The sequence below is a fragment of the Protobothrops mucrosquamatus genome, unplaced genomic scaffold, assembly GCF_001527695.2.
Source record: "Protobothrops mucrosquamatus isolate PMUCROS unplaced genomic scaffold, P.Mucros_1.0 scaffold7546, whole genome shotgun sequence".
Lineage (NCBI taxonomy): Eukaryota > Metazoa > Chordata > Lepidosauria > Squamata > Viperidae > Protobothrops > Protobothrops mucrosquamatus.
Window position 1 is genome coordinate 11,762 of NW_015393346.1, and position 14,741 is coordinate 26,502.

The 14,741-nt window shown below is 49.1% G+C and overlaps 1 protein-coding gene across 1 annotated transcript in view; it reads left to right on the top strand.

The window, feature by feature from the left end:
• Positions 1–12,056: 12,056 nt before the first annotated feature.
• LOC107300589 (paired box protein Pax-7-like) overlaps positions 12,057–14,741 on the top strand; it is a gene marked incomplete at its 3' end in the record, with an annotated part of 5,226 nt that continues 2,541 nt past the window's right edge. Inside the window, exon 1 of the mRNA XM_015829902.1 lies at positions 12,057–12,141. Coding sequence (XP_015685388.1) covers positions 12,057–12,141 — 85 coding nt within the window. The remainder of the gene's footprint in view (positions 12,142–14,741) is intronic.

Genomic DNA, 14,741 nt, shown 5'->3' on the forward strand with positions numbered 1-14,741 from the left:
CTCTCTCTACAAATGGCGGAGGACGCTTGGAGCTGCAGGAGAAGGCTCAAAAGTGTCCCCAAAACATCTCGCTCCATCGCCCCCCTATCGCCCCCTTTTCGTTCCATCGCCCCCACGCCGCCCCTTTTCGTTCCATCGCCCCCCTGAAAAATGAAATCGCCCCCTGGGGGGCGGTACCGCCCAGGTTAAGAACCACTGGACTAGAAGACCTCCAAGGTCCCTTCAACTTCTATTCTATTCTATTCTATTCTATTCTATTCTAAGGCAAGAAAAACCAAATGCACAGGTATAGTATAGGGGGTACCTTGCTCAATAGTAGCAACTGTGAGACGGACAATTGGACAATCACTTAAATAGGAGCCAGCCGTGTGCTGCAGCTGCCAAAAAAGCCAACACAGTGCTGGGCTGCATTAACAGAGGGATAGAATCAAGATCACGTGAAGTGTTAATACCACTTTACAATGCCTTGGTAAAGCCACACTTGGAATACGGCATCCAGTTTTGGACACCGCGATGTAAAAAAGATGTTGAGACTCTAGAAAGAGTGCAGAGAAGAGTAACAAAGATGATCAGGGGACTGGAGGCTAAAACACATAAGGAACGGTTGTCTAGTTTAATAAAGAGAAGGAGGAGGGGTGATATGATAGCAGTGTTCCAGTATCTCAGGGGCTGTCCCAAAGAAGAGGGAGTCAAGCTATTTTCCAAAGCTCCTGAAGGCAGGAGAAGAAGCAACGGATGGAAACTAACCAAAGAGAGAAGCAACCTGAAACTAAGGAGAAACTTCCTGACAGTCAGAACAATTAACCAGTGGAACCACCTGCCTCCAGAAGCGGTGAATGCTCCAACACTGGAAGTTTTTAAGAAGAGACTGGACAGCCATTTGATCTGAAATGGTGTATAGGGTTTCCTGCCTGAACAGGGGGTTGGACTAGATGACCTCCAAAGTCCCTTCCAACTTCTTCTTCTTCTTCTTCTTCTTCTTCTTCTTCTTCTTCTTCTTCTTCTTCTTCTTCTTCTTCTTCTTATTATTATTATTATTATTATTATTATTATTATTATTATTATTATTATTATTATTATTATTATTATTATTATTATTATTATTATTATTATTATCCCCAATTTTAAGGAAGGATAAAAAAATGTTCTTTGGGAAAAGGCCACTCATAGGAGGAAACCTAAAGGAGAATAAATTGTGTAACAGTTGTAAAGCTGTTACACAACTTATTCCGGAGGAGTCAAATGTGCAACTTGGATGGAGAACCACCCAAAAAAAACCCGTTTGCATTCTTTGAGGGAGTGGATCACCGATATCTGAGGAGGGAATATCTGTCTTCTGTCAAAACAGCCACCCCGGAAGCTCCAGATGGTATAGAGGAGGGTGAGTGGGATCCATTTGTGAAGGGGTGTTCATGTGATGGGAAGGATCCTTGACTCCGTTGTCACAAAAAGGTCAAGTGAGAAGAGAGGATGAAATTTGATTACCATCTTGTGACCATTGTCTGAAGCCCAGTCAGGGAGGGGGTGTGGGGGGAGAGAGAGAGAGGGAGAGGGAGAGAAGGAGAGAAAAGGCCAAAATCACATAAAGCTGGTCCTGAAGTGGAGCCAGAGAAAAACCACCAGCTCATGGTCATCCAACTGCATCCAATTTGCCACCCAACGTGGGTTAAGAACCTCACCACAAGCTTTGGAAACTCTACTCGTCTTCCCCAGCTGGCCTTTGTGCGTCAGAACTTATCTTGCCATCTAGAAGATATTTGAAGACGGGGCAGGCAGGGCTTCTCTTTCCTCCCCTGCCACTCCCTGGGGTGGTGGTGTTGGCTATTTCCTTTGCCATGAAATCCAGAAGATTGTCAAGTTTCGGGTTGATGGACAGCCAAGACAAAGCAACATTTTAAAGAGTGCTTTCCATTATCCGCCTGTAAGTTCTGGATGGGGTGGGTGCCAGCCCAATCTCTGAGAAAATGACAACCAAAAGAAAAGAATTCAGAAAATAAATGGAAGGAATCAGCAACGGATGGAAACTCATCAAGGAGAGAAGCAGCCTAGAACTAAGGAGAAACTTCCTGACAGTCAGAACAATTAACCAGTGGAACAACTTGCCTCCAGAAGCGGTGAATGCTCCAACACTGGAAGTCTTTAAGAAGAGACTGGACAGCCATTTGTCCGAAATGGTGTAGGGTTTCCTGCCTGAGCAGGGGGTTGGACTAGATGACCTCTAAGGTCCCTTCCAACTTTACTATTATTATTAACACTGGACGTTTTTAAGAAGAGACTGGACAGCCATTTGTCCGAAATGGTATAGGGTTTCCTGCCTGAGCAGGGGGTTGGACTAGATGACCTCCAAGGTCCCTTCCAACTTTACTATTATTATTATTATTATTATTATCATCATCATCATCATCATCATCATCATCATCATCATCATCATCATCATCATTATTATTATTATTATTATTATTATTATTATTATTATTATTATTATTATTATCATCGCCATCAACCTACCAGGGGGCAACAATGGGAGAAAGGGATGTGCTTCCATTCCTACACCACTAGAGGGCAGCGAAGAACCACATTGGTGGATTTCGGAGCTAGAAAAACAGGATTTCCAAAGCAAGAAAGTTGGTTTAAAAGATTCCAAGGCAATAAAGTTGATTTTAACTTCGGAGGACACAACAAAGCATGCAGTTTTGCAACTTCCGAAGTGAAGGAAATCCTTTTGCACACACTGCATGGGCCTCGGCTGGAATGTGTTGCGAAGGGTCAGTAGGGGCTTTTGCTGGAGGGCACACAACTTTTGAAAATCACAGCAATTTGAAAAATCACCTTGCAGGGTGCTGCTTACCACAGGCGCCTTTAAAAAGGGGATTATTTACGTGGTTTGTGCTTGAAGCCCTCTTTTAAGGCGGCACCGCCCCTAGCCATCCCTGTAATTCCACTGGATCCTTTCGAATCCAACTTTTGTTAGCCTTGCCTCTTTCCCACATGACTCGGAGGGGAGCTGGAAGGATNAAGGACTCGATAGGTAGACAAAATGCCAAATCCAGTCTGAACATCTGGCTGACTGTGCAATGATCCATAATAATAATGATGATAATAATGATGATGATGATGGTGCTGTAAGTACATCAGATGGTTGAAGAAGAAGAAATGGCTTTGGAAGAATATCTGAAGGACAGTGATGAAGATGCACTGAAATTAGTATATAGGAAGGCTTACTAACTACTGGAGAGACCAAACTGGCCTACAAGAAAGACCAAATGAAGAACAGAATAGAGGCATGGGAAGACAAAGCATTACATGGCCAGTACATTAAAAAAAATAGCTGGGAAAGCAGATAATAACAAGACCTGGCAATGGCTAAGAGCAGGAAAATTGAAGAAAGAGACCGAGGGACTAATTCTGGCTGCACAAGACCAAGCCTTAAGGACAAATGCATATAAAGTCAAAATTGAGAAGACAGCAACAGACAGTAAGTGCCGCCTATGCAAAGACGCTGAAGAAACAGTGGACCACCTGGTAAGCTGCTGCAAGAAGATCACACAGACTGACTACAAGCAGCAGCATGACAAAGTAGCAACAATGGTGCATTGGAAGATCTGCAAGAAATATCATTTACCTGTAAGCAAAAACTGGTGGGATCATAAAATAGAGAAAGTCATAGAAAATGATAAAATTAAACTGCTCTGGGACTTCAGAATTCAAACAGACAAGCACCTGCAACATAACACCCCGGACTTAACAATTGTCGATAAGAAAGACAAAAAAGTCTGAATAGTGGACGTGGCAGTGCCTGGAGACAGAGAATAGATGAGAAAGAACTGGAGAAGATCACAAAATACAGAGACCTACAAATAGAAATAGAAAGACTGTGGCAAAAGCAAGCAAGGGTAGTACCAATAGTAATAGGCGCCTTAGGTGCAATCCCAAAACAACTGGAGCACCACTTGGACACTGTCATCGGCATTGACACATTCGCCATTAGTCAATTGCAAAAGGCGGCCTTACTAGGAACTGCTTCCATCCTGCGACGAGATCTGTAATACCATCAAACATCCACATCTGCCTATCCCAGGTCCTTGGTAAGGACTCGATAGGTAGACAAAATGCCAAATCCAGTCTGAACATCTGGCTGACTGTGCGATGATCCACAATAATAATAATAGTTGAAAGGGACCTTGGAGGTCATCTAGTCCAACCTTGACGTGGCTGTGGGGCTTGTGTACTCTGAGGAAGATGAGAGCTATGCCAGAGGTTCAACCATACTGGACAGGTCTCATCAGACAAAGAGTGTCTCTCCCATAAAAAATATGGTGAGACATAAATTTCAGAATGCCATACCAGCTCAGATGTCGCCCGGATTAACAAGGTCCGCGCTAGATGTTGGAGTTCCTGGATATCTGGTGAAAAATGGGTTACAGGACTCAGAACTGTTGGCCGAGCAACCAGGGCCAGCAGCTGCAGAACTACTGGAAGAAAAGGTGTTTACCCGTCACAAATACCATCAAACATCCACATCTGCCTATCCCAGGTCCTTGGTGAGGACTCGACAGGTAGACAAAAATGCCAAATCCAGTCTGAACATCTGGCTGACTGTGCGATGATCAATAATAATAATAATAATAATAATAATAATAATAATAATAATAATAATAATAATAATAATAATAATAATAGTTGGAGGGGACCTTGGAGGTCATCTAGTCCAACCCCCTGCTCAGGCAGGAAATGAAATTTAACAGGAATGAAATGAAATGTCAAATTGCAAGCGAAGAGCCAAACTGTCATCTCTAGACTTACAGGTTGGAGAGTTTTAGGGGTGCTTCAAAATTTGGATCTTCCTGTATTCAACCATAAATACAGATTTGTTTTTCCTGGCTGGCTAATGGTGGTTTAACTTTTTTCCACGCTGAGAATGATTAACAGAATTGGAAGGGACCTTGGAGGCCATCTAGTCCAACCCGCTCTCAAGCAGGACACCCCAGACTATTCCAGACCAACGGCCGTCCAGTCTCCTTTAGAGTTTTGACCGATGCAGATGAATTTAGATGGGTTACCTGTGCAAGAAGTAAACCCAAGGGTGCAAAATGTCTCCATGGGAAGAATTTAAGATTTCTCCAAAAAGAAACCTTACGAATTCATCCTTGTGAATTAAGAAAAGGGGGCTTTTTAAACCACTTGAGAAGCTGCACATCCCCAAACCAGCTCGCTGATCTGAAAATAATTCCTTATTTTTTTTTCAACTTTGCCACTCTGGGGTCTGCGAAGCGAGGAGGGGAGAACCGAAGGGGGGGATGAGCAGAAATATTATCCAAGGACAGTCCTTTCCAAATTACAGTGCCCGGGAAACGGATAATCTGGCGGTTTCAAATTTAATTATCCCTGGACATAAAGGGACCAGATTTTCAGGGTGTTGATTAAAACCCTCCTTGTTCCTGCAAATGAAAGTCTCTCTCGTTTATCCCCTTATTTTCTCTGCTCGTCTTCAAAGGGAGGGCTGGGCTGGAAATGGTGGGGCAGGCAGGATCCCTGGGAAGCCAATTGCCCTTCCATTGTTATTCAGGGGAGATTCAAACAGCTGGAGGTTCAAAGGGCAGGGGTAGATAGGTGTGCCTGAAAGCAGGGTGGTGGGGGGAAAAGTCATAATCCAGGATGAACAGAAAATGAGGACCTGGGCTGGTCCTTCCTAATTAGTGTCTTTGGGAAAAGAATTAAATTGGGAACCCCTTGGGTTTCTCAATTAGATTGGTAGAAGCAAGGAAGCGGGGCCCAGAAATTGGAAGTTCTCCCTATGGGGTACCCTCGAGATGGGGCGGGGAGGGGCTTCCCCCTCACTCTCAGCCACGGAAGGAGGAGAAAACAGAAGGGGGTGTGCCTCCATTTCCCCCTTTGGCGACAACACACACCAATGTACGATATAAGAAAGATGCTGAGACTCTGGAGGGTGCAGAGAAGAGCAACAAAGATGATTAGGGGACTGGAGGCTAAAACTTATGAAGAACGGTTGCAGGAATTGGGGATGTCTAGTTTAATGAAAAGAAGGACTAGGGGAGACATGATAGCAGCCTTCCAGTATCTCAGGGGCTGCCCCAAAGAAGAGGGGGTCAACTTACTCCCTAAAGCACCAGAAGGCAGGACAAGAAACAAGGGATGGAAACTAATCAAGGAGAGAAGCAACCTAGAACTAAGGAGAAACTTCCTGACAGTGAGGACAATTAGCCAGTGGAACAGCTTGCCACCAGAAGTTGTGGGTGCTCCATCACTGGAGGTTTTTAAGAAGAGACTGGACAGTAACTTGTCTGAGATGGTATAGGGTCTTCTGCTTGAGCAGGGGGCTGGACTAGATGACCTCCAACGTTATTCTGTTAATCTTCTCATGTGACTGAGAGCTTTTGGTTAAAAGCATTGCATGGACATTGAGACAGGCAGAACACAAAAAATTTCCTTTTTGGATATTTAGGTATCATTTCTAGGCGGGGGAACAGATTCAGAAGCTCACCAAGTGTGGGCAACCCTGTGTCATGCATAACTTTGGGACACACACACACACACAACACAACACAAAAAAATGGATGTTTTAAGGTAAATGGAAGCATGGAAGGTACCGGGTTTTAGATGTCTTTCCTCAACTTCTGTTCTTTTCAGAGTTGAAGAAAAATGCGAAATATTTCTCTCTCTCTCCCCCCCCCCCCAAAATGATTGGAGTCTGATCTTGTTGCACAGCAACAGATTGTTGTAGATCTCCATTGCTTTCTTTCTCCCCCTCCCTCAAATTTCCAGCCCCCTGTCATCAAAGGCCAATGCTGACCTGCAGAACCTTAAGCAGAGTATCAGAAGACATTCGACATTTCGTTTTATTAATAAAGGGATATTGCAGCAAAAGAGTTCAGTTTCAATTGGCAACACGTGGACTGTTTCTTGAAAAATAAAAAAGGGAGGGAGGGAAGAGAAAGAAAGAAAGAGGGAAGGAAAGAAAGAAAGAAAGAGAAAAAGAGAGAGAAAGAAGAAAGAAAAGAAAGGCAGGCAGAAGATAGCTAGATAGATAGCTAGCTAGATAGCTAGCTAGATAGATAGATAGATAGATAGATAGATAGATAGATAGATAGATAGATAGATAGATAGATAGATAGATAGATAAGAGGAAGAGATAGAGAGGCTTGTATATATGAGAGAGAGAGAGAGAGAGAGAGAGAGAGAGAGAGAGAGAGAGAGAGAGAGAGAGAGAGAGATTTAAATTGATGGGGGAAATTCCTCTATAACCAGAAAAAGAGCCTATTTTAATCTAATAAAATGCATTCATGTGGACTACAAAAGTTCTTGGAAATCGTGTTTTTAATATACCTGCGAGGATCCAAATCTGGGTGTTGTTTTTTTTTTATATTTCTTTGGTTAATGCACTGCCATAAAATAACTGCCTTTGTCTTTATTTTCCTCCTTTTTTTCAGATGAAACACCCAGGGGTGGAAAAATGTGCCACTGGGAATGATGGGAGTTGTAGTCCAGCTTGCCTAGAGAGCACCACAGAGGACAAGGGTGAAGAGGAAAGCCGATACATGATGGCATGTTAGCACTACCCCTGGCCAGAGAGTGGTATTACAGTTGTCCACTTCGGAGGAGTCATGTGACACTCCAGTCATCAACCAACGTCCCTGTAAGGTGCAGATCCTTAAAAGAGACAGCCGTCTGAGCCGAGTTCGAATTACAGATAGTCCTTGACTTAGGACCACGATTGGGAACCAATTGTTAAGTGGGTCATCCTATGACTGCAGTCGATTTTACCGCCTTTATTGCCAAGGCCGGTAAATGAATCACATCGTCCTTAAGAAAACACCACCCTTCTCCATTGCATGCTTGCTGACTCTGGGATACGACAACAAATACAGCAAATTGCAATCCGGTGACCACAGGGATGCTGTGACGGTCGTAAGTACGAGGACCCATCATACGTTCTCTTTTTTCAGGTCCACTGTAAGTTCGAACAGTTGCTAACCGATTGGTCGTAAGCCGAGGGCTTCTTGTAGTCAACAGGGAGCGCCAGAGATGTTTCCGTCAAGCGCTCCATATTTGAAGGAAGACTTTTGGGGTTACCCCTATCAATGGGGTGGCCACTGTTTTGGGGCACCCCATCACTGCCACTGGGGTCCCCGATTGCAAAAGGACAGGCTCCAGTTCGCAGTGGACACCCCCGGTGAGCCTTTAAAGGAGATGGTAGAAGTTGGTTGATGGGTAGAAGGTTCAAAGGAGAAAGGAAAGGATGCTCACCATTGATACACCATCTCCTGCTGATGAGACTCATGTCAGGAGACCATCAGATCTGAGAGGACTTAAGACAGTTTGGGGTGCAGTGTTGGGAAAAAGAGCACCCCAACTTCCCTGTCCGGAGAAGACTAACCGGGACCTTCCATGTCTTGAAGCTTCCAACCTTCGCTCGGTCTACCTGGCCAGCATCCAAGATGGAGGGTGCTGAGACGATGCTGAGAACCCATCTCTACTCCACCTGTTGTCAAAGGAAGCCACGGGAAGGATGTCCTCTTTCCTCCCAGGTGAGCCAAAAACCTAGAGGACATCTCCTAGAGGTTGGTAGGGGTGGGATTTCCTCTGTGGTTCTCCTAGAAATGAACAGGTGAGGAAACCATGGAAATAGAAGGTCTCCTTAAGGGGTCTTCCTACCTCCAAAAAAAGTAAAAGCTTTGGAGCCACCAATGACTGATCTTCTAGAGAAGGGAAACTCCTCTGGTTCTGCTGAGCTTCTGAGGATGCTCCACTGCACCCCTAAGAAATCTACAACATCTCCCATGCTCCCCTCCTCTCCCTTCCCCGATTTAATTGGTTTGATGACAAATGATCCTTGGCTCAAAGGTTTGAACATATGTATTTTCATCCCTTGCAACCCTACGGAAGACTTTGTGCAAGTCTTTAACCCAACTAATTTTACATCGTGGGGGGGGGGAATCTGGTACCCTGGAAGACGGTTCCCATGGCTACCGTCCTGGTTATGGAGCCTGGAATGGTCATGCCCCTTCCTGGAGGAAACGAAATCAGGTTTCCAACAGAAGTGGGTTTGTTGACTTGACTAGTTTCCGGCCTTTGAGCGGGAGAGGACTGTGTTGTGGTGGAGAAGAAAGAGACCTGTCCTCAGTGCGTGTCTTTCATCCCATCCATACTTGGAGGACTCTTGGAATTGGTTGAGTTGGGCAAACTCAACTTCTGAGAGACTTTGCATGATTCGTTTGACGGTGTGAACCCAGAAGTGGAAGGGCTGATGTAGGCTCTCGGATAAAATTCATTGCCTGAAGGCAAGCCCACCCCCACTTAAGTGAGCCTCCCCCAAGGAGATGGGTTGGAGCTGAAGATACCATCTTACAGTTGATGTTCTCCAACTTTCCAAACTTCAGATAAATAGGCACAAGATTGCAGGGGTGGGCTTCTCACTGTTTAAACTTAGAAGAAGGGGGGGGAGAAAGAAACTCGGGCCCCTCCAGACCCCTGCCTCCTCTGGGGGGGGAGGGGTTTGGCCCTTTTGAAGCACCCCAGATCTTTCTTTAGAAGGTTGCACCCCCTCCGCACCTTTTCCCCCCTCCTCAATTCTGGAAGGGAGAGGAAATTGAGGAGCATCCCAGCAGCCCTAGCCCCCCCCCCAGACACACACACACACACACACTCGGTGAAATCCTGAGGCCCCCCCCAGCTCTAAAGACTACCCCCTCCCCTTTCCATTCTTTAACCGATTCTCCCAAATGGTGTCATAACAATATAGGGTCTGGATAGGGGGCTATTTTCTCTCTCTCTCTCTCTTGCAGGTAGAAAAATGTGTGGCTTGGTCAGACTTGGGGAGGGCAAGGGGGGGGCTGATCTTGTAGGTTGGGTTGTTTGAAAGATGGGTCGTGTGGTTGTGCGTGCCAGGAATTCCCTCGTGTTGTGTGCAGTCTCCTGCAACATAGCTATCCCAAAATCGGACGTATTGTCTGAGGCTTGCTTTCACTGCAGGGGGAATTTGTGTCTTACGGAGTGGGGGGGGGGGGTTGCGACTGCAGCTCCCATCCTCCTGCTCCACCCGGGCAGCAGGGGCTGATGGGAACGGGAGTGGAGTGCAGAAGGCAGAAGCTCAGCCCCTCTTTTCTATGGAGAAAGAATCTTGAGTTCCAATCCAATTTCTGGAAAATGGGAAGTGGAGGGGGGGAACGATTCTTGCTGGGACCGCTGCAGCCGGTGGGGGCAAGAGTTGCTGTAGCTTTTCAAGAATCAAGTCTGGGCTATGCGGGCTGGGGAACATGGGGCCGAGGGTCGTCCCCAAAGCGGAAAAGCTGTCAGACCCCCGGGGGGGGGCTCTTCTGCTGCCCTCACCTTCCTCACTTGCTCTGTTCACCTTTCCTTCCTGCCTTAAAAGCCTCTAGTCCTCTTTTTCCAAATATATTTGCCGGGGAGGGGGGGGTCGGAATCCCCACCCACCCACCCTGGTTTTCTTAGGAAGGCACCACATTTTTGAGGCGGTGGGCGCCACGTTTGGAAACCTGTAGCAGCCAAGGCAAAAGGCGGCGTGTTGTTTTTTTAATTAAAAAAACCACATTTTTTAAAAAAAATCCTCCTGCAGCCTCTTCTCCTCCGCTCTCCCAAGGCCCTTTTGGGTTTTTTAGGGAGATCCATCCTGGGAATTGTCCGGGCCAAGAGGGGCCACCGAGGACCCCCCCATTGGGGTTCCTTCGTTTCCTCTCCCCCCATCACCAAGAAGGGGTCGGGGCCAGGTTGAAACGGAGGGGTAGGGGGCGAGGGTGGGGTGGGGGGCGAGTGTCCAGAAAGGCTGACCCCCGTTTCTCCCCTCGGCAGACGGGAGGGGGGGTGCAGAGAGCTGAGCGCACCTCGCCCCCCCCTTCCCCGGAGTTCTGCGCTGCGCTGGATGGGCGCAAGCGGGGCTAGGCGGGGGGCGCCGGGGGCGGCATCCCCCCCTCCCCGACCGCTCCCCAGGTGCCTCTGGTCCTCTTCCTTTGGGGAGGAAGGGGTCTTGCCCCACCAGGAGGAGACTGCGGGGAGACGGCCTCCCCCCTCATGGAACCGAGCTCTTAGGGGTCCCGCCGTCCCAGGCCGTGGGGCTTCCCCGGGGAAGGGAACCTGTCGCAGGTGGGCTTTAATCAGCCAGACACCCCCCCAAAGCCCCAGCGACCCCTAAGGCTGCGCGCCACACACACACACACACACACACCCCTCGGAGGCGTCCAGTTGCAGACCCCATCCTCCCCAGCTGATCTTTGAGCTGCGGATGATGGGTGCCTCGACCTCTTCCTGATTTCCCCCCGAGCTTTGAGGGAGGGGCGGGGGGCTGGTGGTGGTGGGGAGGGGCAGGGGGCAAGGCGCCCCTCAACTAGGAGAAGCTCGGGGCGGCTGCGGGGATAACGGGGAGACCCCCGCCGGGTCTCTAGGCGAGATCGCAGAGGAAGGCGCAAACGGGGGGCGCGGGGGGGGGTGTCCCTCCTAGCCCGCCCCCTCCCCCCTCGGCCTCCTGGCTGCCCTCTCCCTGCCTTTCAGCTCANGGGGGGGGGAAGGAGAGGCAGGCACCGGACGCCCAGCCTGGCAGCCTGGCAGACTCCTTCACGCCCCAGCCTGGCCGAAAGTTGCCTGCCGTTGCTCCTCTTCCGACCGCGCTCTTTCCAGCAGCCCCCACCCTCCCACCCCACCCGCCTCCCGCCCCCAAAGGAGCACAAAATCAAAGGGAGCCGAGCCGGGGAGCCCTTTCGGGAGAGATTCCGGCGGCGGCAGCGGCGTGTGCGCCCCCTTCTCTGCCCGGGTGCGCGCCCGGTGCCAGCTGCTGCATTGGGGCGCCTCCTCTGCGCCCCCCCCCATATTAAGGAAAGCCGCCCGTCCGCCCGTGCTGGCGCTGCCCCCGGAGAGGCTCGGGGAGGGTCGCTGCGCCCCCAGCCCCGCCGCCCGCCTCGCCTCGCCTCGCCTGGCCGCCTCGAGGGGGGCTCAGACTCCGGCGCTGCCTTCGCCTCCTCCTCCTCCTCCTCCTCTTCCTCCTCCTCCTCCTCCTCCTTCTCTCCGCCGCAGCCTTGGACTGGAGCATGGCCGCCCTGCCCGGGACCGTCCCGAGGATGATGCGCCCAGCGCCCGGGCAGAATTACCCCCGCACCGGATTCCCCCTGGAAGGTACGTGGGGAGAAGCCCCAAACGCGCGCCCGGGAAACCGGAGAAGGCAACGGCCGCCGCTCGCTCCCTTCCTCCCAAGTTTTAGCCTCCGCGGCCGGCCTCTGGCCCCGAAAAAAGGCCGCTTTTGCCTTCTCCCCCCTTCGGCGAGGGAGGGGCGCCGCCTCCTTTGCCCCCCACCTTCCCCTGTCCCGGGGAAGGAAAAGTCGGAGGTGCAAGAAAGAAACGACGGAAAAAAAAACCTCCCCAAAAAAGTTTAGCGCGCCCTTCGGAATTCCCAGCGGACGCCGGAGAAGATGGAAGCAGCAGCAGCAGCCGCGGGAAAGCCGGGGACGCTGCTTCGGGGAGAGTCGGTGGGCTATCTCCGGGCAGCCTGGGCGGGGAGAACGGGGTCTTTCCAGCCGGGGCCTGGAGGAGGGCGAGGGGGGCAGCTTTGGCTTCTGGACCCCCTCCCAAAGCACACTTTCCTGCCCATAAAATACGCGCGGAGCCCCTGTGTAAATCCCGGAGGTTGAGAACGGAGGAGAGGCTTTGAAAAGTCTCGTTTCTGCTGGGGGGTTTGGGGGTTTTTTTGGAGGGGGGGTGGACGGGCAGAAGAGTTCGGTTGCTGCTCATCTGCCCTCAACCCAATCGGACGAACCTTTTCACCACCCTGTTTATTAAGAATTATTTGCACTGTTGTGTCGATTGCTGGAGAACGGCGCGTGGGGTTTTTTTTTCCAAAACTCTTGCCATTTTTCCTCGCTCGGTTTTGGGGGGTTTTTTTCCCCCCTTCCTCTCTTCCCCTTTCGCCCGAAAAAAAAGATCTGGAAAGAGGGAATATTCATTTCTCGGAAGGCGACTTTCCCGTCCTCAAACACCACCACCCCCCCGACCGTTTCTTGGCCGCTCCTCTGCAGGCGCCGGCTGCGGAATTAAAACAAACTCGGGGGTCCCTTTCTGCATTTATTAAAGCAAATTGGGCGCCTGGAAAGCGTGCTCAAGTGGAGCCTGGAAAGGGGGCGGAAGGAGGGGAGCCCACGCCGGCTGCGAAAACACACACGCGGCGGGGATTGGCGTGGAGTGGCTCTTCTGTGTAGCGAATGGAAGGGAAACAGTCCGGGAAAAGAAAGGGGGATCAAAGGATTACCAAAATATTTGTACATCGTGATGGAGAATAATGATCGCGCGTCGCCGGCAGCGGCTGATGGTCCACTCCAGGCTTAGCCGTGGCTAATGAGGCATCACTCCGAGTGACTTCGAATTAGGGGCGCGTGATTCTTGATTAAACAGCCAGGCGAGGTCTGGAACCGACTTAGTGTGCGGGGGAACCACGTCGCAGGGGCAGAGGGGACAAACAAACAAACACGCACACGCACGCACACACTTAACACAAACCGCCACTTTTATTGCGCGGCTGGATCTGGACCAGCCGCGCGGAGAAAATGGCAACGAATTTTACGCGTAGCCTCCTGATTAATCGGGCGGACTGGGTCTCTCCAAGGGGTGAGGAATCCACGCGTGTCTCCTGGGTGGAAAAACGGGGATCAGTTTAAACCCCGAAAGAGGAATAGCGTCCCTCTGTCCTTTAAAAACACAGACAGAAAAGTTGGGCAGTTTTTAAATTTATTTTAACTGGCCACCGATGGTGTGGCCATCCGTTTTATTATTTTATTTTTATTTTTTATTTTAAAAGAAAACGTTAATAAGAAAGTGAGGCCGTTAGGAAAATCTTGTTTGAAAGTTAAAGGAAATCTTGTTTTAAATCGGAACAAGCGGCCGACAAAGAAAATGAGACGCCTTTCCTACTTTCTATCTGTGCCCAAAGTAGAAAAATTCGGGAAGGTTTTTTTTTTTAGGGTGCTGTGTGGGAAGAAGATTCTTTCAAATTTTTAAGGGGAAAAAAAATGTGTTTGAGGGATTGAGGGAAGCTTTGTCTTTTGTGTTTAGGATGTCAAACGTCTCCACTGAAAGCAAACCAGGTGTTAGTAAAACATCAACCAGATGTAAACGCTGGGTGCACAGCTGGAAAAAACACTGAGGAAAACCATTATAAACCTTTACATTTAGGTTAAAAGTGGAGAGGGAGATCCAATCTGGGTGGGTCACCGGGACCGGAGATGGCCGCACACTTTGGGGGATCCTCAGGGGATCCTCAGAGACGGCAATAAACGACCCTAGGCTCAACCATTTTTCTTAAATAAACCACACTTGGTTGAATTTGTCTCACGCCCAGGATTGACACCAAAGTAACCAGGGTAGTGGAGGGACTAAGGAAAAGGCAGTTTTACACACATCAATTAAACTAGGTAGTGTAAGTATACACTCTGGTTTATTTAAGAGTAAGCATCTTGGGCATAACAGCATTCAGGCGATATGATGGCACAGTCCACCAGATGTTTAGACTGGATTCAGTATTTTTGTCCACCTACTGAGACCTTCCCAAGGATCTTTAATATTATTATTGTTATTGTTATTACTGTGATTATTACTGTTGTTATCACGATAATAGCCACGATAATGCTGAAAAGCTGGTTGTGGCAGAAAGTTTTCACAATTTCCTTTTTTAGTTGTGAAGTGGGCATTTTAATTTTCTCAAAGAGAGGGTAACTTCGTTTCATTGC